The following is a 26245-nucleotide window of genomic DNA, read 5'->3' as shown; positions in this document are numbered from 1 at the left end:
GTAATTTTATGTTTACCTGTACCAATCCTCGGGGCCGTTATATTAGGATCAGCTCGTATAGCTTCTGCTAGTGGTTCAATTATGAGCGTAAATAACAATGGCGAGAGGGGACATCCCTGACGGCAGCCCCTACCCACACTGAAGCTATCCGAACCTAATCCATTGGTAACCACAACTGCTTTGGGATCACTATACAATGTTGAGACCCATTTGGTAAACACCTGTCCAACGCCAAACCTTTCCAATGTGTAAAACAAATATGACCATTCGACCCTATCAAATGCCTTTTCCGCGTCTAATGAAACCACTACTCCTGGTATCTTTCCCTGAAGACAGGCTTGAATCATATATTCAAAACCCTTCTAATATTATTGGATGATCTACGGCCCTTAATAAACCCCGTCTGATCCTCCTTTATAATATGTGGCAGTACCCTTTCTAGTCTCAATGCTAACGTTTTAGAAAGGATTTTAAAATCTACATTTAGCAAGGATATTGGTCTGTATGACGTACAATCTTCAGGATCCTTTCCTTTTTTAAGGATAAGAGAGATATTTGCCTCTTTCAGCGAAGGCAGGAGACAGCCCTGACTATATGCATAGTTATACATGTCCATAAGTGGACCAGCCAGTATTTCTGTAAATTCTTTATAGAATTCAGCTTGAAAACCATCTGGGCCAGGTGCCTTACCGCTCTGAAGTTGCCTAATTGCATCAAGTATTTCTTGGACTGTTAGAGGAGCATTTAGGACCGATACCTGTTCCGGAGTTAGGCCCGGAAAGGTCAAATTTTTTAAAAATGACTGCATCCTCCTCGTCCTGTCTTCACAATCCTGTGATTTATATAACTCAGAATAAAATTCTCTAAAGATCGCATTAATCTTTTTATGATCATGAGTCAAAATACCCGTACTTTCCTTGATAGACGTAATAGTCTGAGGGGCCTTTTTTTTTCTTTGCAAGAAATGCTAAGTATCTACCCGGTTTGTCGCCATATTCATATAACCTTTGTTTTGCAAATAATATTTCCCTCTTAGCCGTTTGAGTAAGCGTAGTGTTTAGAGCTGTAATCCTTTGCAATTTAATAATAGAAGGTCTATCAGTGTATGCTGTTTCAGCTGCTTTTAAGCGAGCTTCAAGCAGATGCTGTTGTTCTCCCTTCAATTTTTTCTGGGTCGCTGAGTTGGAGATGATCAAACCTCGCGTGTAAGCTTTGATGGTCTCCCACATCATTGGCGGGTTGCTAGCCGTACCTGAATTAATTTCTAAAAAAGTTTTAAATTCTTGAGAGAAGTACTTTACAAATTTACTATCTTTCATTAGGAAGGGGTCCGTACGCCAGTGCCGAGGGGATGTCCCATTGTTCCTCGTCTTAGTTTCCATATATACAGCAGCGTGGTCGGAAATTGCTATACTACCTATTTTACAGGATGATACGGAATTTAAAAAAATCGAGGGGGCAGAAAACATATCAATTCTGGTATGACATTTATGTGGATTGGAGTAGAAAGAAAAATCTCTGCCCTGTGGATAAAGACATCTCCATACATCTGCTAATCCTAATTCTTTGTTCAGATCCACCAATTGTCTAGATCTGGGAGATACTCCTGTAGTACTCTTGGGAATCCTATCTATTTCCGGATCCATAATACAATTAAAATCTCCCCCTATAATTGTATGACGGGCATCAAAAGCCATCAATTTTGAAAAGGCTTCCGTTATAAATTTTAAAGGGGTGTGCCGGGGGTCAGTACAAATTTAAAATCCTATATTCCTCTCCATTTATAAGGGCTTTAATCAAAATATATCGTCCAGATTCCTCCTCTTATCTGATTTAGGATTTTGAAAGGGAAATTTTTCCGAACAAGAATAACAACTCCCCTGCTTTTTGAGCTAAAAGAAGAAAAAAAGGCCTGATCAAATCCACCCTGTCGTAATTTCAAGTGTTCTTTATCCGACAGGTGTGTCTCCTGTAGGAGAGCTATATCAACTCTTTCCTTCTTAAGATTTGATAATATTTTCTTCCTTTTGACTGGTGAATTACTCCCCTTGACATTTCAGGTGCACCACTTAACCGACTGATCAGCCATAATCATCCGGGCAAATCAGAGACCCCTCGGGAGGGGAAACTCTATCCAGAACATCCCGAGCATAGAGCATATAAAATTTACAAAAATAAAGGCTCTCTAATACACCCACAACAATACAATAAAAAACTATTTCTAAATAATAAAAAAATATAAAACATATTTAAGTGGAGATTTTCCCCCTTGTTCCCAGGGGGTGACTCTTCCTTTCCAAAAGTCCATCATATCCTCTCCCAACCAATGACCCACCTTTGACCCAGGCGCTCCTCAATTAAATGAGGAGAATTCAGATATAATGCAAAGTTAGAGTCCACAGTGAGCACCCTACCCCCACACATACCAACACCTGGATATATTTGGTAATATTAATACCATATATAAACATATATCTATAAAATTACAACCTCAACAAATAATAATTAAATATAATAATACAAAATAACAAAGGAAAAACAACCCCGCTCCTAAAGACAGAGGTAAAATAGAATAAGGTAACCACCTCCCCCCCGCCCCCCGCCACCAATACATATATATATATATATTTATACACACACACACACACACACACATATATACATAAAATAATTTTAAAAAACCAACCCCGGGGGGGGGAGAAAATCAAATCCCTATCCCCACCTCCCCCAATGGATAGTATTAAACAGTAAGGTCAGAAAAAAGAAAAAAAATAGGGGGGATATAAACCAAAGCGGGGGGAAAGGCAAACCAACATCCATTATCTCTTACAATTTATCTAAGAGAATCCAAGAATTCCTTCGCCTTTTCTGGCGATCCGAAGTTATACACGGATCCTTCATGGTTAAAGCGTAGCGTCGCTGGGTAGCGTAAGGAGTACTGAATATTTAAGTCCCTTAAACGCTTCTTCGCCTCGTCGAATGCCTTCCTCTTTCGGACCAGAGCTGGGGAAAAGTCCTGGAATAACGTGATCTTTGGATCCTTTATAGATCATAGCTTGGGAGTCTTTTCCAAGATTTCTAGAAGTTTCTAGGAGTATCTGCCTCTCCCTATAGCTCTGCAGCCGGAACAGGACCGGGCGTGGGTGCTGGTTCGAGCCGGGCCCGCGTATTGCGACCCGGCAGGCCCATTCCGCCCTTACCTGGCCTGATCCAGCTTCCAAATTTAAAAGCTGTGGCAGCCACTGTTCAAGGAATGCTATAAGCTGGCCTTCCTCTTCCCGTTCGCGAAGGCCCAGCAAACGAATATTTTTTCGACGACCTCGATTATCGAGGTCGTCAATGTAATTCTCTAAGGTCCGGACTCGCTGTTCGAGAGTCCGGACCTGATCCAGGGCCGATTGCGCTGTAGTTTCGGAGGTCGCGGCCTTTAACTCCGCCCCTCCAACTCGGCGCTCGATTTCCTGGATGTCTCGGTCGTGCTTCTGCAGCGTGGCCGAGAGTGAGTCCCATCGATTTCGGGACTCCTCGATAAAAGCGTTGATCTTCGCATCCAGTTTGGAGATCATTTCCACAAGGCTTGATACTGTAGGTAAGTCCCCCGGGGCGGCTGTGGACGCCTCAGCTGCAGCTGGAGAGGGTGGGGGAGGGGTTCCTGCTTGTTGAGAACTGCGGGGTCCCTTCCCTTTGGTCATTTTTACTAAATGTTAGACTGTTTAAATGTAATACTAAGCAACTAATTAAATTAAACAGCTATTATGAATGATTTGGTGAGTGTGGTGGGGGTGGGTGACCTCAATTTACCCAAGTCTTGGGAAGAGCACTATAGACTCAGACTTGCTGGGTCGTCGCCATCTTGGATCCCCCCGTCCTGGTTGTTCTTATCTGTTGTGCCGTTCATGAAGTGAGTCTCTGTGGTTACCTCGATGGGCTTGGACCTGCCAGATGCTGCAAGTCCTGACCGTGAGACATGAAGGTCATCTTGAGAGTGACAGAGCTGGTCACCAGGACAGTTGAGACATATCCCCACCCCCCTACCCAGTCAGCATCTTGTGCTGGGACCCTTCTGTCTCCAGGGCGAGAGACAGCCAGCACACGCACTGATGCTGCAACAGCTCCTGGACAGTTGTGGTGCCACCTGCATATTTGGCCTGCAGGGTAAATTCTTCTTCTCGAACAGATCCCCACAGTCGGTGAATGGTGAACGGTGGATCCCACCCCAAGTGCCCCAGTGAGCTGCTCAGCCAGATTCAAATATCTCTGTGCTCGGCTGTCTCCTTTTATTTTTCCTTGAGTCCTCCTCCTCAATATTGGAGGCATCTCCACTGGACCGTGCAATGTCTACAGGGTACACAGTCCATTTCTCTTTCGAGTTTGATCCTTTCCCTTTAAGGACCCTCTGTGGCTGCGACCTTCCGGAATCGAGACCCTCTTTCAGGTGCAGCTGCGCTGTGCATTACCTTTTTCGGAAAGTCAGGCCAAGACCGGCAACTGTGTCCCCAGAGCGGCAGCATCTTCTCAGAGTGAATTCCTCAGTCCACAAAATTCTGCCTCAACATTCTTCCCCCCCGCCACCCAACCAAACCCGGTTTGGCCTGTGCGTTTCCTCAAAAGTTAGGGAGCATTGGCAGTTCAATTGCTTTAATTAGCTCTCAGTTGTCATTGTCTGGAAAAGTGGGCAGGCCTCCGCTCCTTTTACCCGGCGGTGGTTGGAATACCACTTGCATTCCTGTAAAATCCAGTCAGAGTACAGCATGAAAACAGACCCTTCGGTCCCACTCGTCTCTGCCGACCAGATATCCTAACCTAATCTAGTCCCACTTGCCAGCATCCAGCCCATATCCCTCCAAATTCTTCCTATTCGTATACCCATCCAGATGTCTTTTAAATGTTGTAATTGTACCAGCTTCCACCACTTCTTCTGGCAGCTCATTTCATACACGTACCATCCTCTGTGTGAAAAATTGCCCCGTCAGTTCCTTTTAAATTTTTCTACTGTCACCCTAAACCTATGCCCTCTAGTTCTGGATCCCCCTCACCCCTCTGCCACCCTAGCAAAAATACCTTGTCTTTTTATACTATCCACCGCCCACATAATTTTATAGACCTCACCCCTCAGCCTCCAACGCTCCAGGGAAAACAGCCCCAGCCTATTCAGCCTCTCCATATAGCTCAAATCCTCCAACCTGGAAACATGCTTGTAAATCTTTTCTGAATCCTTTCAAGTTTCACAACATCCTTCCTCTAGGAGAGAGACCAGGATTGCACGCAATATTCCAGAAGTGACTTAACCAATGTCCTGTAGAGCCGCAACATGACCTCCCAACTCCTGTACTCAATGCTTTGTCCAATAAAGGAGAGCATACCAAACGCCGCCTTCACTATCCTATCTACCTGAGACTTCACTTGCAAGGAACTATGAACCTGCACTCCAAGGTTTCTTAGTATTGGTAGATTTACTCGATGTTGGGCTTATGTCATTACACTGTGCAGTCACTTTCTTTCCCTTTACAGTCACAGTACCTGGCCTGCTGTAGCGTACTCCATTTCTCTTGGTTCCTTGTCATTTCGCGACTGAAGGAGAATAAATGTACCGTCCCCCTTGAGGGAACCAGACTGTTCTCCTCTGTGGATCCTAACATCAAGGTGACCTTTCCAGCTGGGGCAGTGACTGAGTCTCGCATGGTGAAGATGCAGGTTGGTGGATCAAATTAAATTCAACGTCATTTTTGTCCAGTAACGAATGCTTTGCTGTGCTTTTGGTTGTGTCTCTGTGTATCCTTTTGCTTGACCAGGCACCCTCTTATAATTGCCTTAAAAATTTAAATGCAGGTGTTGCCGGTTGCTGCAGGGGACTTGCATGAGCTGCTACAGGATCAGGATTCAGTGGCAAGTCCTTTGCTCTGTTTGTCACAGAATACGACTGACAACTTCCTGAAACCAGTCAGGATTCAGCTTCCATTACCAAGTGGGGTCACAGGTCAGTGTTTAATAACACAGTAGAAATGAATGTTAAGATAGCAGCCTGTTTAAAAGGTTCGGTGATGAGAACAGCCTTGTTTCATCTCTGCCCAGAAGTAAATTTGAACAGAACAATTTAAAAGACTGCAAAGACTGAGGTGTAAACGCCCTTTCGGAGGGGGCAGATGGGTTGAGAAGGTGATTTTCTTTGACATTTCATAGTCTGTGGGGATTGTGTGCCCCTAATTCCCTCGAAGAAGTCACATTGAGCCACCATCTTTGGATGCTGCTGTATGGGTTGTGCTGTTTGGAACTTTGACTTTGCATCAGTGAAGGAATGTCCAATGCAATTCCAGGTCAGGACAGTGCGTGAGATTGAGGGGAACTTGCAGGGGTTGGGGTTCCTGCTGACTCTTGTCCTTCTAGATGTCAGAAGTCACTTTTGGAAGGTATGGCTGAAGGAACCTGGGAGAGTTGCTTCAGTGCATCGTATAGTTGGTACATCCTGGCGCCTACTGTGCAACAGTCGTGGAGGGAGTGAATATTGAGGCTTGGGGAATAGGGTGATAATTAAGCAGGTTTCTTTGAGCTGAGTGATATCAAGTTTCTTGAGTGTTGTTGCAGTTGTACTCATCCAGGAAAGTCAGGAGTGTTCCATTGTACTACTGAGACTTTGGAGGGCAGGAGGCAAGTTACTTACTGCATAACTCCCACATACTGGCCTGCTCTTGTAGCCATATGGCTTATGTGGCTGTTCAGTTAAATTTCTGGTCATTCATAACACTGGATGGTTGGAGATTTAATGATGGTCATCCTTCTTTTAAATTCGCTTCTGGGATATAGGTGTGGCAGGCTGTCCAGAATTTATTTCCCATCCCTTGCTGCCCTTGAGAAGATGGTGGTTAGTTGTCTCTCGCTACTGTAGCAGCCCAATTAGTGTCCATCCACTTTGCTGTGAGGGAGGGAGTTCTCTCACTTTGACCCAGTAACCCCGAAGTAACTGGGATATATTTCCAATCGAGAATGTGAGTGGTTTGAAGGGGAACTTGCAAGTGGTAGTGTTCCCATGTATCTGTTACCCTCATTCCTCTCGATAATAGTAGTCAAAGTGTTGTCCAAGGAGCCTTGGTGAATTTCTGCAGTGCATCTTATAGATATATGTAGCTATGTGTATTGAGCATCATTGATGGAAGTAGTGAATGTTTAAGGATGTGGTGCCAATCAAGTGGCCTGCTTAGTTCTGGATGGTTCAAGCTTCGAGTGTTATTGGAGCTGCAGTCATCCAGGCAAGTGGTGAGTATTGTTTTTTATAGATGGTCAGTGGCTTTGTGAAGTGGGTAGGTGAGATATCCATTGCAAGATTCCTAGCCTCTGACCTGATCTTGTAGCCACAGTACTTATATGAGTAGTCCAGGTCAGTTTCTGATCGATAGTAACCCTGAGCATGTTGATAGCGGGGGTGTTGGTGATACCATTCAATGTCAAGGGGCATTAGTTAGATTTCTCCAATTAGAAATGGTCATTGTGTGGCATGAATGTTACTATTCACTTGTCAGCACAAGCTGAGCAAAAAATCTTTTTCTGAATTGCACTTTGTTTTTTTTTAATCAGGGCATCCTAACTTCCATTTCCAGTTTTTATTACCTCATCAGAATGCCTGATCTTCAGAAACATTTGAGTTCTCAACCTTGGTTACTCTGCATTCCAGTTTAGTGATTACCTTTAGATCAAACCTATTACTTTCTACATGCAATATCAATTTTGTAGCATCTATGCATTCAAATATAGTTCCTTTGACTTGTTTTCCAATTTTCCCTGAATTCACCCACATCATTTGCACCTCATTATCTTGATTAAGCTCTCTCGCCCTTCCTGACCCACAAACAGCTATAATGTGGGGAAACCCCATTGTATCTGAGATCCTGTCATTGTTCAGAGAAGTAGTGTAACAGATTCAAGAAGATGCACAATTTCAAGGCAGTGAATTTAACCTTGACTTTGCTGTCTACATTGTGAGAACCAGAGGTAACATATATTTGTAGGATCATCCACAGCACTTTTGGAATGCCACTTGTTCAGAGAAGGATGAGATTAGGTGGGATATACTGTTTCTCATGAGCCAAGTCGATGTCCAGTGAGTAATTCTGCTAGTTTATCTAATATTGACATCACACAAATGGATGTACAGTTCCTTTTGATACATTTTGCCACTGTTTTGAAATTCGGTGCCAAACAAGTTGCTTCGAACAGGTTTTGAATCTCTCCAGTACCCTCTGTCATAAAATATGATGACCATTAATCCTCCATAAACCTCTTTTTTTTTTTCCCCTCCTTTCGTGATGCAGACACACTAATGACCTGGACTTTCTGCTTTATTTTAAAGCAATTGTCTCAAAATTGATCAAATCAAGCAATTTAGTAATTGTGGGAACTTTGAGGGTGGACTACTTTTGATCCAAATCAAATTTCCACCATCTTTTGTACAATGGTTTTAAAAAAAAACATGATGAAAGCTAGCTTCTTCTATCTTGCTGGTTTTCCACCCCCCCCATCTCCCATTAGTAGCGTTGTAGCAAGTTACCCACTCTTGAATATGTGCTGGGATCTTTCTAAAGTAAACGTTTGTTTACAATTATGTTCTAATCACGACCTGGCTGTGCTGTTTCCTGGAGAAAGTGAGGACTGCAGATGCTGGAGATCAGAGCTGAAAATGTGTTGCTGGAAAAGCGCGGCAGGTCAGGCAGCATCCAAGGAACAGGAGAATCGACGTTTAGGGCATAAGCCCTTCTTCAGGATTCCTGAAGAAGGGCTCATGCCCGAAACGTCGATTCATCTGTTCCTTGGATGCTGCCTGACCTACTGCGCTTTTCCTGGCAGATTTGACATTTTTTAGCAACAGAAATAAAATAGTTTGTGCCGAGGTTGATGACTACGCCCATGGCAAAAACTCCAACTAATTTGCCTTTTGGGATTTTTAAAATCTCTTATACTAATGTCATGAAACTTATCACATTGGGAAGGACTCGTTACTCATATTTTCCATAGTGAATGTTTGGAATATGTTCAGCTTGTTTTGGTTCAGTGAGCATCTTCAATGAATCTCTGACTTCCTTACTATTATGTTTTGCAGTCACAGCTGTACTTTTTTTCCGTATCTTGCTTTGTTCTGTCATCCTTGTAATTTTTCTGAATGTCTCTATTCATTTTGAGAAACTCCTGGAACAATAGCTCAACAGGTTTTTGTGACTATTTGGTTAATCGATTTAGGACCCTGCCTCTTAGAGTTTGGCTATATACTTTGAGTGCTCTACATTATAATTTTAAGGACGTTTAACTTGTCCTTTTATTCAAACGTAATTGAATGGACTCTTAAGCATTGCTGAAAAATGACACATCAAATATTTTTCGTCTTGCACTATTACTGTGCAAGAATGCTAATTTAAGGGGGAAAACTAACGTGAAACTATGAGAGGAGAGTGCCAATTGGTAGGAAGATAGATTCTGATTGGTAGAGGCATTGCCATGGAGAATGAGCCAGTCAGTGATGATTGATAGTTAACTGTTGGTTCCAGTGTGATGGAATACTCCCCAATTGCGTGGATGAGTGCGGCTCCAACAACACAAGGAGCTTGACACAATCTGGAACAAAACAGCACGCTTAATTGGCAGTCCATCTACAAAACATTCACTCTCTCCACCACTGACACTCTTAACATCTATGAGATGCACTAAAGAAATTCACCAAGGCCTCTTGAATAACACCTTCCAAATGCCAGTCCAGAGATGTGCAGGCCATGTAGATTGGCCATGCTAAATTTCCAATAGTGTGTAGGAATGTGCAAGTTAGGTGGATTAACTATGGGAAATGCAGGGTTACCCAGGGATAGGGTGGAGGGGTGGGTCTGGGTGAGATGTTCTTCAAAGGGTTGGTGTGGAGTCAATGGGCCTAATGGTTTGCTTCACACTGTAGAGATTCTATGATCCTATGAAATCTATGACCACATCCACCTAGGAGGACCAGGCCAGCAGATACAAAGGAACACCATCACCTACATGTTCCCCTTCAAGCCACTCATAACCCTGACTTAGAATTTGCTCCCTAGCAGCATTGCGGGTCTACCCATACCAAATTAACGGCAGCTCACAGCTGAGATGCATGCGCCTTGGGAATTAAATGTATTAAACAAAACTGCCATGCTTTGTTTAAATTTTAAGCAAGGCAGGTTTAAACTCTTTCTTCAGATTCAACAATTTGTTTTGCTTTATTCTTGATGTTTGCTATTTCTGAATCCCAGCTTATACTAAATTTGATTTTCTGTGGTTGGTATCTCCGTAGGATGCAGGAGGTTTCATCTGTTCCATGGAATTTGAGTCACGTACCATTACAAAGACAAGATGGACAGTTATGCATGGCATATACTGAAATAGACTCCAAAAAACCTTGGATCCCCAAACAAATTAACTTTGCTAATTTTGCGCGTACCTTATGCAACACACTATCTTCTTCCTTATTGATCTGCTCTCTGTACAGTAAATGTCCTTTATGAAAGGAGTTTGGATACAGGCCTTCTACACAAAACAATGTATGAATTGGTACAAATTCTGTCAGTGATGCCATAAAGGTAGTTCTATTAGAATTAGTACTTCTATTTTTAACAAAAGCTTTACAAAAGCCTTTTTAACAATTAAACTCTGTTCCAGGTTTAAATTTGGACCGTTCCAAATTGCACTTGCTTCATGGGGATCCAGAAGTCCAGGACTGGAAGGACATTACACATCAGGTGGTGCTGGAATTCACTCACCTTTATGCCCTTTTTGAAGTGGACCATTTCTCATGGTAAGATCTGTGAAGATTCCCTCTTTATTCTCAGTTTTCAACTTTGGCACTTTTCATCTGTTCTTTCTTCCCAGGTGTTGAAGGGTGTAAATAAGAAACAAGAGTAGGCCCCTCAGACCTTCGAGCCTAATCTGCCATTCAAGCAGATTGTTGCTGATCTGATCTTAACCTCGACTGTACACTTCTGCATGTCCCTAGTAGTCTTTCATCCCCTTGCTAATCAAGAATCTCTCTCCACATTAAAAACACATATAGATTTGGCATCCACTTTCTTTAAAAGAAAATACTCCACAGACACTTAACCTTAGGGCAGCAAGGTGGCACAGTGGTTAGCACTATGCCTCACAGCGCCAGAGACCTGAGTTTGATTCCAGCCTCGGGCAACTGTCTGTGTGGAATTCCTTCCGGGTGCTCCGGTTTCCTCCCACAGACCAATGATGTGCAGGTTAGGTGGACTGGCCATTCTAAACAATGTGCACAGGGATGTGCATTAGCCATGGGAAATGCAGCGTTACAGGGATGGGGGTGAGTCTGGGGGGAAAGCTCCCCGGACGGTCAATGTGGACTCGATGGGCTGAATGGCTTGTTTCCACACTGTAGGGATTCCATGATTCCAAGAGAAAATTGTTTGTTCATTTCTGTCTTAAATGAGCAAACCGTTGTTTATAAACTATAACCCCAGTTCTAGATTCCCCCTCATAGAATCATAGACTCCCTACAGTGTGGAAACCCTCCGAAGAGTAATCCATTGAGACCCATTCCCCTACCCTATTACTCTACATTTACCCCTGATTAATGCACCTAACCGACACATCCCTGAACACTACGGGCAATTTAGCATGGCCAATTCACCTCACCTGCACATCTTTGGATTGTGGGAGGAAACCGGAGCACCCGGTGGAAACCCGCGCTGACACTTCGGCATCAACCTGGTCAAGTCTCCTTAGAAAACTTCATGTTTCATACATGTCACCTCTGATACTTCTAAACCCCGGAGGAGATAGGCCTAGCCTGTCTAGCTTTTCCTCAGAAGGAAAGGAGTAGCAAACAGCAGGTCATAGTGGGTTTAAGCTGATGCTGGGAGATTGGAATTGAGTTAATGCTGTGTTGTATCCTTTTTGAGGGTAATCCATGAGTAAGGCAGCACAGCAACATTTTAGGATCCTATTGATGAATAAACTGTTAACTGTGAGATTTGGAGTGGTAAACCTGCCATTGACATGGACATTTTGCCACTTAACTTCTGGTAATTTAAGAAAAGGTTCACAAGGCACCAACTGGACGGGTAGAGAGAAGTTGACCGGTGAATTATGCTTGCTTGTATGTTGAGTGGAATGTAGATTGCAGATGTGAATGTGTGCACACTCATAGGTGGTTCAGCCTGGCTGTTAACTACCTTCCCAAACATTCTCTGACCATAGCTGGATCTAATTGTGGGTCTAATTTGAGTACATCATGTAGGGTGCAAATTGAAATTTCTTAAGTGGAATTCTCAGTCGTTGGTTTGGAAACTCTTAAGTTGGGGATAAGTTTTCACGGATGTCAGTCGTTTTCTTCATTTGATTCATGGGATGTGGGAATCACAAGCTTGGCCAGCATTTATTGCCCATCCCTAAGTGCACATAGGGCAGTTATGAATCAACCGCATTGCTGTGGGCTTGGAGTCTCATGTAGGCCAGACCAGGTAAGGATGGCAGCTTCCTTCTCCAAAGGACATTAGTGAACCAGATGCATTTTCCCAACAATTGACAATGGATTCATAGTCATCATGAGACTCTTAATGCCAGTTTTTTTTTTTGAATTCAAATTCCACCATCTACCGTCGTAAGATTTGAAACAGAGGCCTTGGACCTTGTCTGCCTCCTGACCAAAGAAAAACAAACCAAAGTAATCTTCCAGTATATAATGAAGACTGTTTGTTTCGTTAATGGAGTCCCTGTTATAACACTGTAGCTCCAAAGGTCATTTGAAAAGTGCAATTTTAAAAACATTTTCTGATTAATAGCCTTGGGCATAATCCTGTTTCATTGTGTGTTCATTGTCAATGTAAGTAGGTGCCCAGGAATGTAAACTGAATATAAATTTGACATAAAACGCTATTCTGTTATGGAAGGGAACCAATTTGTTTGACTCCTGATTGCAGTTAAATAATTGCATAAAAATTCATCGCAATTCTGGATATGATAAAAGTAGCTGGTTCTGTAGTAAAATACTTCAAAGACCGTTGTGTCTTGACTAGAGTTGACTAAGATTCCCAAAGAAAAATGCTATTCATAGCAATGGGTGGAGCTGCCAAATAAACCATTTGACTTATTTCCAGGAAAGTGTGATGACTGCAGAGCAAAATATGTGCTTGATATTTGTGCTTTAGCTGCTTTTTAACTGGATAATGAATGCTATATGTTTTATCAGTTAATTTTTCAAGTTAGTGGCAGTGACTACACTTCAAAAGTAACTTGCATAGTCTGAGGCATTTGAGACATCTGTAGATGAGAGAAATGTAACCCCTGAGAATGTGTAGGAGGGGAAAGGCACGGTCTTAGATTTTTCAAGAATAATTATATTCCACATCATACAGTCAAGCTTCTGAATCCACCTCCCTCTTTCTTGAAACAAAAAAAAGTCTTTAATCCCAAAGTGACCCAAACAAATTATTTTTTCATCTCCTTATTCCTCAGACTACAAGGTGTCCCTCTTTGAGCATCTCCGACAATTTCTTGGAGCAAGCATGTTTTTTGTGAAACAATCCTACTACTAGTGACTTGTGTCAACCCACTTTTTTTACTTTTGAAATCTCCTTTGTTTCTCACATTTCCTTTTCCTAACAAAGCCAACCTTCAATATTATTTTCGGAGCCACACCCTTTCCTGCATGTACATTCTCCCAAATAAAATGGTCATCCACATAAAATATGGGTAAATTTCTCAGATTGCCCTTTGTAAAGGGTTTCCTTTAGAATTTTAAATAAATACACCCTTGTCTACAGTTTCTAAACCTACCAAGGTCTCCGTCTCAGAGGCTAAGAAACTTTGTTTTCTTGGCTTCCCACGCCGTTTATTATTCTTTCCCACCAAGAACCTTATTAACCTTGCTGTACAAAAATATCAATCTGGAAGATTGGCAGTGATCCTTCACTGCCAAGGGACTGGCTTCATGTCTTCTGGATGAACCAAGGCTGGAAACTTGATTGTGTACTTCTCCGAATTTAATTTCTTCCACAATTTTTTACTCCCAAGACTTCCTCAACAGCAGCATATTTCATCAGAGATCTCCGTTACATAACTGGTATTTCTTGCTTACCCACTGGAGACGTCTTGCCACTTCTGACGCCGAATTGAGCTATGATGCTTTTCAATTACCACTAGTGTTAACTCATTCTTGATCTGCAATAGTTTTTATCGATCTCCTTCAGCTAGTTCCCTCTATTATTGCAGGTACTAGCAGCACTCAGGGAATCTCTACATGGAAGAGGTCACTGCTCCCTCTTATGAGGTCGCCCATGACCCCTCACGCAAGACATTCACCTGCATCCTTATGGTGCATCTCCAAGTTTGCGCTATTTAGATTAAACTCGAGTGCACAATCTGGTGAGTACATCACTGACGCACCTCCACAGCGGATGAGGGAAAGATGTGTCCCATGCCTCTGACACTCTAAGAGGACCGCTGGAGATGAGGTACCTGCTCAGCCTCATGTGCCCCTGTTCTCAGCTATAAGTGACATGCTCAACCAACAGAGCCAGGCATAGGGACATCAGGCAGGTTCAGGCAATGCCGACTGGAATAGAATGTGAGGGATCCAACAACATTCTCGCGACAGTGATGGTTGTAACATGTGAACACTTGACTGTCTCCATGGAAAGGGCACCGGCAACCCAGGTGCAGAACACTGACTGGCTTTCAGGTGTGTATTCGACCTGCAGTTCTATGTGTTTAGCCATGAATGCTCGTAGCAACCCCACCTCCTGACCCCTTTTGTACCCATATGGCTCTCTATCTTCCCTAACATCACACTGACCTTGTATACTTCGGGCATGTAACAACAACAGCACTTGTCAAAGTGGCTGTCAGGACCTTTCAGGATTAGAACATGGCATGTGATGGTGTAAAAAGGGAGCCTGGTTTGCCTTCCTTCTGCAGTTCTCAATGAAAGAGTGATCAGATTGGGAGTGCGGCTGTGTTTCCCAGGGAAACCTGACTGAAACCTTCTATTTTAAAAAATGCAGAGCTCCTCTGATTTGGTGAAAAAAAGAGGGACCAGAGGGCCGATATACATGAGATTTCCATTCCTCAGAAAATTCGACCCAGTATTTAGTTAATATTTAGAATACCCGTTGCACTAACATCTACCTGTATGGCTTAACACCCCAAACTTTATACCTTTCTTCCCACATTATCTCCCTCGTCACCAGGTTCAGTCTATTCTTCCAGGTCATTTCACAATGTTTCATAATCATCACTCTGTGTCAAACTCCTCTTAATCCCAAATTTCTCCTTCCTTCAGTCCAGAAAACTTCCTGCTTTGTGCTGTCATTGAATCCAGTGCTCACATTTTGCTGCATGTTCTTATCGAATAGAAAAAAGAACTTCTGTTTATTTCCAAAAGCACCTCCCATGCTATTTTTTTTGGATAAAGTATGATCATTTTTACATTAGCGAATGAACAACCAGATTTAAGTCCAAAGATTTTTCACAAGAAGCAAACGAGCGAACATAAGGAGCAAGTGTAGGCCATTTGTCCCCACAAACCTGCCCTGCCTTTCATCAGTATCATGGCTGTACTGCTGTAGGCCTCAATTCCTCTTACAGCCAGCTTTTCAAAGCCATCAATTTCCCCAATATTTAAAAAGTTTACTTACGTCCTCTTTAAAGACTTTGTAATCTATCATCCACAACACTCTGGAGTAGAGAATTCCAGACATTCACTACCACTGTTTTCAAAGAGTGTCCCCTTATTCTGTGACTATGCCCCCTAGTTTGAGATTTTCCCACTAGTGGGAACATCTCAACATCAACCGCATATAGTCTCTCAGAATCTTGTGTTTCAATTAGATTACCCTCATTCTTCCAAACTCTGATGAATAAAGGCTTTATGTATGTAGTCCTTCTTGATAACACTTTCATTCTAGAAATTAGCTGAGTGAATTTCTTTTTGAACTGTCTCCAATGCCAGTACATCCTTTCTTAAATCTGGGGACAAACATTGTACACAGTCCTTCAGGTGTGACTTCACCCAACAGCCTGTTCAGTCGTAACAAGTCATAATTATTTTTAAACTCTAACTCCAATACTAAAGGCCAAAGTTCCATTTCCCTCCTTAATTACTGTTTACCTCCATGCCAGCATTTTGTTTCATGTGCACAAAGACCCAGATTCCTTTGCACTATTTTGGTTTCTCTATGTATTTAAATAACACCCTCCTTGATTCCGTCTACCACACAGTGCATGACCTCACACTTTCCTATATTAAATTTCATCCGACAGTTTGAGTGAATGGGCAAAAATGTATTTGTATCCTCTTGCAGATTCCTTATGTCCTCATCACATCATGCCCTTCCCCATTTTTACGTTGTTAGTAAATTTAGATATAGTATCTTCTGTTTCCTTCTTCCAAGTCAATAATATAGAAAGTAAATAATAGAAGCCCTAGCACTGATCCTCTAGTCATGCCTTTCCAACCTAAAAAATAATCCATTTATCCTGAGTTTGTTTTCTGGGTGTTAACTAATCCTTAGTCCATTATTTCCAACACCGTGTGCTCTTATCTTGTGCAACAACCTTTTTATGTGGTACCATATCAAATTCAAAAAACACCACGTATTCTGTTATATTCTCAAAGAACTCTAGAACATTTCCCAAACATGATTTCCCTTTCTCAAAACAACGTTGACTTTTTATGATTGTGTTAAACTTTTCTAAATGTCCTGCTATTTCTTCCTAAATAATGGTCTCTAGCATTTTCCCAACGACAGATATTTGACTAAATGACCTATAGTTTCCTGCTTTCTGGAACGCTTCTTTCTTGAACAGGGATGTCACATTGACATTTTTCTAATCTACTGGAAACCTTCTGTAATCCTATGAGCTCTAGAATATTTTAACCAATGTGCCTACTATCTCTGGATAGTATTAAAACCATTAGCTATTGGCCATTAGGTCCTGGTAACTTGTCTGCCTTCAGTCCGATTATATTGGCAAATACTTTGTCACTCCTGATGATCAAACATTTCCAGACCTTATTGTTCCACGAGGCAGATTTGAGATATGGTTGGAGATGAGAGATTTCTACATCAAACCAAATTTGTAAGTTCTGTGACAAGGCATTTCATTCAAGCACAGGCGCCGCATAATCATCAGATGTGCCACAGAGAAACCTATTGGAATGTTGAAAATATTTACGCTCGCTATATCTGCATGTGCCCTTCAGTAGTTGTGTGTTGAGCATATAGTGGAACATTTGTGCACAGCCATTGCAGTCAAGAGGATTACAGGTAAAGGAGGATGGTTGTACTTATCTCTTTATATTTGACTGTGGATAAAATATGGGAGGAAAGAATTTAGACAGAGTACCTATCACCTGACCAGCTGCTAATATTGATATCAAGGGGATCCCCAGAGCACAGTGTAGACACTGTTGAAAAATGTTGAGGGATTTTTTTGCATGACGAACTTTCTGTTTTTGTCTGTGCCTTTTGGATCTTTTGGTTCTTAATGGTCCTGTGTCAATTTAGTATCAAAGATCTACATGGTAATGTTTTATGAATCACTTCACTACAATGTACAATGTTCCTTTTTTTACTTCTGGATATTACAGTTAACATCTGTTGGTAGCTGTAGTGAATATAATGGGCCAAGCAATAAAGCACGGAGTTCCAAGTTACAAATATTTATTCAATTCTAGGAGATAGAATTGAGGGGGGGGGGTGGGGAATCTCTCATCGAATGTGGAAATCGAATACACTATATTTACTGGCTCCCCATTGTAATACCTGCTTGTTACATCCTCAAAGAACTCAAGCAAACATAATTTCCCTTTCACAAAACCATGTTGAATCTGTTTGTTTATTGTGTTAAGCTTTTCTAAATGTCCCACTATTTCTAACTTACTGATGGACTCGAGCATTTTCACAATAACAGAGGTTAGACTAACAGGTCTATATGTTTTCTGCTTTCTGTCTCACTCCTCTCCTGAATACTAGTTTTCCAGTCTGTTATCTTCAGGATGTTTATAATGTTCCCGACTGTGAACTGATGCAAAAACATTAGTTTAAAATAATCTGCCATTTCCACATTCCCATTATCATTTGCTTAGTTGCATCTTTCAACAGTCCCACACTCACTTTAGCTACTCTTTAAATATCTGTAGAATGCCTTGCTTTAATATATTTTATTACATTTCTTGCTAATTTACTTTCTGAATCATTTTCCTCCCATTTTTAATTTACCTTTTAGTTGTCCACTCCTTATTTCTAAAATTTTGATAATCCTTTAGTAGCCTACCGCTAACTTTCTCAGTTTTATTTATTTTTTTATTTGAATACTCTCCATGACTACCTTTGTTAACCACAGGCAATTGCTTAACAGAAGTGACCTTGCTGTTGGCTCATGGAGGGATATTGACCTTCCAAAGTCAGTGTCCCAACTTCCTGCCTTACAACACTTCCCCTATCAAACATTTGCCAGCATAAACACATTTTACTGCACACAAATACACATATGTATAAAATTTTATAAATATTTTTGTTATATCAGTATACAAGATTCATACAGATATGTTTGTTTCACTTAACATGATGGCAAAGGAACCACATACACACATACGCTATATATTTACATATATAGCGTAGATTTCAGTGATATAATTTATGATGTGTCACTTCAACTGATTTGTAATCCTGAGTCCTTTATCCATAAGCTTCAGAGTCTGAAAGAGCTGGGTTCAAGACCTATTCAAGGACTTGAGGATATAATCTAAGCTGATGCTAGGTGGGTGCTACAATGTTGCAAAAGCTTTCTTTTTGGACAATTTGTTGTACTGAGCCCTTGTCTGCCTTTTCAGTTGGAAACAATAAAGCATTATTTGAGGAACAGCTGAATCCTCCCAACATCCTGACAAATGGTTTGTCTCAATCATCTAAACAACTAATTGATAGTCATTTCTATCTGTGAGATCTTCATATGCATGTATTGGAAGCCTGGTGAGCTGAAGTGACAGAGACTGGACTTAAAAAACTTACTTGATTAGAAGATGTTTTGCGACATTCAGAAAGTACAAGAGGTGTTACATAAATGAAAGTAGTTAATCTACATTTGTAAAAATGTTTCCATTTTACAAGTACGTCTCATTTTTCAATTGCATTACACTTCCATATAATTTCACTTTACAACTTTTGATTTTTTATTTTAAACAATTTACTTTATTATTAACAATTGCTAGAGTTTTTCATGACCAAATTTTTTTTCTTTTGTGTTGTATCATATTTTACACGGTATTTACCAGGATGCTGTTGAGAGTACGTTGCTGGAAAGCACAGCAGGTCAGGCAGCATCCGAGGACCAGGAGAATCAACATTTCTGGCATAAACCCTTCATCGGGAGTGAAGGGCTTATGCCTGAAACGTCAATTCTCCCACTCCTCAGATGCTGCCTGACCTGCTGTGCTTTTCAAGCATCACACTCTTGACTCTGATCTCCAGCATCTGCAGTCCTCACTTTCTCTTCCTTTACCAGGATGCTGCCTGGTTTGGAGGATATTAGCTATTAGGAGAAATTGTACAAACTTGGTTTGTTTTCAGTTGAACATCAAAGGATGAGGGGTGAACTGACACTTGAGGAAAGGATGTTGATTCTTAAGCCCCGCTACTTCAGGGCTTGCAGAAGCAGTTAATGATTTCAGTAAAGCACATAAAGACCCTGGTTTACTTGTCTGTTGGAATCCAGTGAACAGGAAACACTGACTGGGTTCCTTACTTAACTAGAAGTACTGTTAAGTAAATTCCAATCACAAGTAAACAGCTGTGAACAATGAACATGTGATCTTACTAGATTAAGCTCTAGATCTCTCTTAAGCATCTTTTTCCTACACACACACACACACGGACAGTTACAGACAAAGCAAAAAAACATTAAGGGGCCAAAACTGGGAACCCCAATTCAATAGCACCAGTCCACAGGGTTCACTGAGATGGTTCTTTTAGCTTGCCACCCCCTTTCTGTTCTTTAATCTTGTTTCTCCAGTTTATTTCCTATTTAGCATAAGGTGAGTGGTATGCAAACTACGAAGTCTCTTAGTTACTGATGAAAGGGATATCAGCTCACAGCTGGGGAAAGAAACAAATTATAATACCTGAGGCCTCAAGAAATCTAATGCAGAGAGGAAGACACACCTCCTGCCCCTCCAACGGGCTGAAGGCTCCTCACTATATTGTTCACACCTACAAGCTGCTCAGTTACTCAGGAACCAGGGAGTTGTCGTCAGGCTGATGACCTTTGGTATGCAGAACAAGTCAATGTGTTTGTGATTTGTTTTTGAGAGTCCAGCAGTTTCTTCTGTTATCCTTGGTCTTAAAACAGTCCTTTCTCAATAATGATACAGAAAATAAAATGATTTTATTAAAGAATGAAGAACTGTACAGCACATCAAGACTGCAGTGATACATGATGCCTTTCTGAACTAAAACCTTTTGCCTCGACAAAGCCGTTATCCCTTTATTTCCTGTATATTCATATGTTTGTCAAGATGCCTCTAAAACATTTCTGTTGCATTTGCCTCTACCACCTCCTCTGACAGTGTTTGGGTAACACTTACCATGCTCTGTGGGGGAAAAGATAACTTACCTCTCACATCTCCTATAAACTTACCACCTTTTATCTTAAGCCTACGTCAGAGGTGAGGAACATTTTCATGTTGGAAGGCCACATTATGTTAGTTGTAATCTAATAAGGCCACATCCAAGAAACTTCAATTATATATTCTTCAAAATTCACATTATTTTGTAAAAATCTAACTAACTTAAAAAAAAGAAAAAAATGTTAATTCTAAAGTTAACTCTCTGGTATTTTAAATACATTCATTTTAAGATTAAAATAAAAATAGTAAAGGACAAAAAAACATATTAATAAAAAATAAAAGATTTGTTCTGCAAAATTTGGATTCATTCAAAAGGCTGCACACAATGGCCTAGAAGGCCGCATGTGGCCTTAAGGTCCCAGGTTCCCCTCCCCTGGCCTATGTTCTATAGTAATTGACATTTCTAACCTGGGAAAAGGACTCCGACTATGCATGCCTCCCATAATTTTGTAAAATTCTGTCAGGTCATCCCTCATCCTTCGATGTTCAACTGAAAACAAACCAAGTTTGTACAATTTCTCCTTATAGCTAACACCCTCCAAACCAGACAGCATCCTGGTAAAGCATTTCTGTACCCGCTCCAAAACCTTCACATCCTTCTGTTAGTGTGGCTGCCAGAACTGTACACACATTTCCAATGTGGTCTAACTGAAGTACTAAGCTGCTGCAACAGTCTTTACAGGATATACAAAGATGTAAAAAAATTCTAGAAGCCAAGCTTGTACTTGTTAATCCCACATCACCACTGTGCGCTTATAAATACCACTTAACATATTCAATTGCTACAAATGAGTGGTTCTGTATATAATGTCTATTAACTGATACTGATTTACTGAATCACCACCAGCAAAATACTTATGTATCTGTGGACTTCCTGATAATCATATTTTGAATATCACACCAATAGAAGACAGAGTCCTGTATCACATTTTGCTTTACAACTGTGTATGTCCTGTCAATGTAGGTGAATGAGAAGTCGGTGTGATTGAAGTCATCATTGTGTGCCCACATCACACTGGAACTGGAATGGAGGTATTACGCCCATTGATCCTGCCTCTTTCTCACTGTCCATCCAGCTATTAACTATCCCACTGACTGCCCCAATCACCACTGGCTGGTCATGCTCATAATCCATCTGGACAGCCCAACTCATTATTGATCACCCCCTCCCTTGCCGCTGTGAAACACACTTGCCGCTTGCTTACCCATTCACTGATGGCTGCTAAACCCACCCCCCCAAACTCTGCCATCTCGGTTGCCACCGTGATCACCATCTGGTAGCTACAAATTACATTATGTTAGCTATCAAGTCTGCACTTTTGCATTGTGAGATTGTGCCACTCCAACTCTTTAAAATTCAACAGTGCAATGAACAGATGTCTCCATGGTTTGTAGTCAGGCAGTGAGCAAGTTTTCTCTCTGGTAGTGATATCACAGGCTTTATGACTGAGAGTGCATGCCCTGTAGTTGTGATGGTAATAAACACAGCCTTTTTAAGAAGGTGAATGCCCATTCAACAACAACAACAATACTGCAACGACTCCTCACACTCCAATCTACTGAAATAAGGTTGTCATCTTCAACTTCACTGGGACATGAATTTGAATAGACTCACCAAGTGCCCACTTAACATCACTTAGACTTGACACCCTTAAAGGAGTTATTTTTCTAAAAATATATTTTATTGGTAACATTTCTTGAAGTATGTTTGGAGAGGGTACAGAAACGTTTTACCAGGATCCTGCCTGATTTGGAGGGTATTAGCTATGAGGAGAGATTGGATAAGCCTGGTTTGTTATCAGTTGACAAGTCATTCCTGAAGAAGGGCCTGTGCCCGAAACGTCGAATCTCCTGTTCCCTGGATGCTGCCTGACCTGTGCTGTTCCAGCAATAAAGTTTCAACTTTGATCTCCAGCATCTGCAGACCTCACTTTCTTCCCAACAGAACATAACCTGGTGTTGTGTGATTTTTAACTTTGTCCACTCTAGTCCAACACTGGCACCTCCACATCATGTTTTCAATTGAACATTGAAGGCTGAGGGGCGACCTGATAGAATTTTATAGTTTGACAATGTGCAACTCAGATCAGTTTCTTTGACAACATTATATAAGCTAACTCACTTCTCATGCCAGTAAAGATTATACTTGCAGGGTACGTTTCCATTTCATTCCCGGCATTGTGTGTGCAAACAGTCCAACTTTTACACCCTTTCCAGTTCCTTGGTATGCAATAGCATGAGTGCCTCAGAGAGTGACCTATCCCCATTGAGCCTTGACAGCAGCTGCCCCAAGCTTTTGTGCATCCTTCAGTATGTAGTCCTGTGGAATGTGGTTGATTAAACATGGTGCTGGAAAAACACAGCAGGTCAGGCAGCATCCAAGGAGTAAGAGAGTCAATGTTTCAGACAGGCCTCCCTGTGTCTCCTCTCTTGCTCCTCGAATGCTGTGTGACCTGCTGTGCTTTTCCAGCGCCACGATTTAGCAACTCTGAGTCTCCAGCATCTGCAGTCCTCGCTTTCTCCTTGTATCTTAGAACGTGTCAATATTGCAACATTCTGTCACTGTCAACTCTTTGCACTGGAACATTTCACTGAGTTGATGATCTTGCAGCAACAGTTGATGTTTATTTTGGTGTGAATCCCTAGAGCACCGAGTCCTGTGTTCTTTCCCTGCTAAGAATAAACCTTGACAAAAACTACGACATCGCTTTCCAAACTTGCCAATGCAAAGGTGCATTCTGGACAGAGATGGATGATAGTCTCTCCTTTACACAGCTGCCTCAAAGGTAGCACGCAGTGTAACTCTCAGCAAACCAAAAAGATCTGACAGGGAGGGCCTTTCTTACCACCAGCTAAGCTATGGACTTTATAGTCTTAAAGGAATATACGACGAAAAGTTAGTGGATGTTGTGACAGATTTTCTCTGCGATCACTTGGGTTGCATTCTGGCAGAGTGGATGTTTCATGGATTGTGTACTCGATTCATTCCTTTTAGAATGAGGCAAGTGGGCTCAACAGAAACAGGCAACTTTCTCAGATTACAGCAAGTAAGGTGAAGACAATCATTTACCCACTGTTCTGTACGTTGTTCCATTTCAGACCTCAAAATAATACACCCTTTGACTTAGCAAGAACACTACTATGGATGATTCACTAATGTTTAACACATGACATAGAAGTCATTTGCAGCTGGTTTGAATTGATACTTGTGTTCGTAAATCATTTTGTTTTGCTCACAGCAGTCCTACTTCATAAATTCATGTTGTAGGGTTTTTGGATTAGGATACAATTTAATCAGCTTTGCCTTGTGTGAGACACTAGTTATTCAAGGGAACACTCTGACTTAACTGGCCTTCTCTCATAGAGTAATAGAATCCCCACAGTATGGAAGGAGGCCATTTGGCCCATCAGGTCCACACTGACCCTTTGAAGAGCATCCCACCCAGACCCAGCCCTCTGCCCTATCCCAATACCCTGTGTTTCCCATGACTAATCCACCTAGCCTGTACATCCCTGGACAGTATGGGCAATTTAGCATGGCCAATCCACCCAACCTGCACATGCTTAGACTCAAGAAATTGGATCACCTGGAGGAAACCAATGCAAACATGGGGAGAATGTGCAAACTCCACATAGACAGTCGTATTAGGGCGGAATCCAACCCGGGTGCGTGGCACTGTGAGGCAGCAGTACTAACCACTGAGCCACCATGCCACCCCTCATTATTTCATCTCTAGTCTTCCAAGTTTTTTTCCAAGTAGATCAAAGCTCAATACTCAGTCACAGCTGTTGTGGCCTGGGCATTTGCTTGCTTAGTGATGGTGTGAGGAAGGAAATTTCTCTACTTCAGCAGAACAGCCATGGGAGAAACTCCCCCAGAATGGCATGGTGTTCACTTTGGTTGGAGGGGCAGGCTCGAAGTGCTGAAAGTTGTTTTTTTAAAAGTCTGCCTTGGTTGTCCAGGTCCTCTTCTCAATTGTTTCATTACAATTTACACCTTCTGGCTCTTAACATTAATACTGCATCCTCCCCCTCCCCTCCCCTCCCCTCCACCATTCAGCCAATCCCCATATCATTCAATGCTCCAAGCTAACCCATTTGCTATGGCCCCTTAAAGCCCCATGAACAACTTCATGTTAACTCATCCCCCCTGACACCATGGGCAGACCTCAGGAGCTATGTCTAAGTGGAATTAAAGGTCTAAATATTTAACACGGGTTTTACTATAGTACAAAATTCATGAAATCCTGTTCAGTATTTCTAAGTCCCCTCAAGTACTTAATCCCTTATAAAGACAAACAGAGTTATATTCATAATCCTGCAGCAAAGTGCTCTCATCCTTTTATAAAATATTTGAGCTATCAATCAAATGGTGAACTTCCATGCTGAAATAATTATAGGTCATGGAAAGCAATGAACAACTAAGAGAGTTTGCAATCTGTGAACCAGTTGCTCTGTGCCTCCTGTATGGAATTGAAAAATACCTGGAGAAGAGAGATTGACAAACAGTAAGTCCAGACAAGCAAAAGGATCATTTTAGCGAACCCTGTGGACAGAGGCCATTGAATTGCCTTCCCAATTTTTCACTCCACCCATAATTTTTTTAATCTCTTCGTGTCTATCCATCAATGTGTAGGGGGCCTTTTATAAGGGTGGTTAGAATTTTAAAGAGTAGAATTATGGGTGATGGTTCATAGTTGTTTATGTGTATCCATAACCTGTTTGGTTGTAATAAATTGTGATTGTTTTAAGTACAGAAACTTGGTCTGTGTTTTCTGTTAGCTTAGGTGTAAAAAAAGACTGGTAAACTGGTAAAACATTTTTCATACTTTGATAAAATCCTTAACTTTTATAATGACTCCAAGAATGGCAGGAATCATGCTACACAAATGAAGTCTAACATCGGGACTCAACACTTTCCTTGAACATGCCTGCCTACTCCTGCAGCCATAATGCCTTTGGACAGATGAAAGAAAACAGTTAATATCATCATCGAGCCCTACAATGTGGAAACAGGCCACTTGGCCCAACAAGTTCATACCTCTGAAGAATAATCCACCCAGACCCATTCCCAGCACCATTGATCCAGAATCTGGTTTCCAGCATCTGCAGTCATTGTTTTTACCTCCCTAACTAATGCACCTAACCTACATATCTCTGAACACTATGGGCAATTTAGCATAGCCAATTCACCTAACCTGCACATCTTTGGTGAGTGGGAGAAAACCAGAGTACCTAGAAAAAAGTCATGCAGACTGGGGAGAATGTGCAAATTCTACACAGTCACCCAAGGCTGGAATCGAACCAGGGTTCCTGGTGCTGTGGGGCAGCAGTGCTAACCATTGAGCCACTGTGAAACAAAATACATTTGGAAATCTCTGCCACTCTTTCCTCAGCTGATTGAAACCCCAAGTCTAGGAGTATGGGGCTCAAAATTTGCAATGTGACTTAAATATTCCCTTCCATTACTGGATACCAACTCTACAGTCTTCTTTTCCTCTATGATCTTCTCAAACCACAAGAATCTAGTGTTTCTCCTGCAGCTGACTGCAATGTTTTGAACTTCTAAAGGCCAAAAGATTCCTGTCAGTTTGCTTTCTC

The 26245-nt window shown here is 41.6% G+C and overlaps 1 protein-coding gene across 7 annotated transcripts in view; it reads left to right on the top strand.

Annotated features, from left to right (window-relative positions):
- The window catches only part of pidd1 (p53-induced death domain protein 1), a 92101-nt gene that overhangs the window by 38940 nt on the left and 26916 nt on the right, over positions 1 to 26245 (top strand). For all 7 annotated transcript variants that reach the window (XM_087996714.1, XM_043706163.2, XM_043706160.2 and 4 more), the window contains 3 exons: positions 5512 to 5694; positions 5830 to 5977; positions 10660 to 10795. In XM_087996714.1, coding sequence (XP_087852840.1) covers positions 5512 to 5694; positions 5830 to 5977; positions 10660 to 10795 — 467 coding nt within the window. The remainder of the gene's footprint in view (positions 1 to 5511; positions 5695 to 5829; positions 5978 to 10659; positions 10796 to 26245) is intronic.

The sequence above is a fragment of the Chiloscyllium plagiosum genome, unplaced genomic scaffold (assembly GCF_037043375.1).
Source record: "Chiloscyllium plagiosum isolate Xiang-an unplaced genomic scaffold, Cpla_swu_hap1 HiC_scaffold_18, whole genome shotgun sequence".
Classification (NCBI taxonomy): domain Eukaryota; kingdom Metazoa; phylum Chordata; class Chondrichthyes; order Orectolobiformes; family Hemiscylliidae; genus Chiloscyllium; species Chiloscyllium plagiosum.
This window is presented reverse-complemented; position numbering and strand designations above follow the sequence as displayed.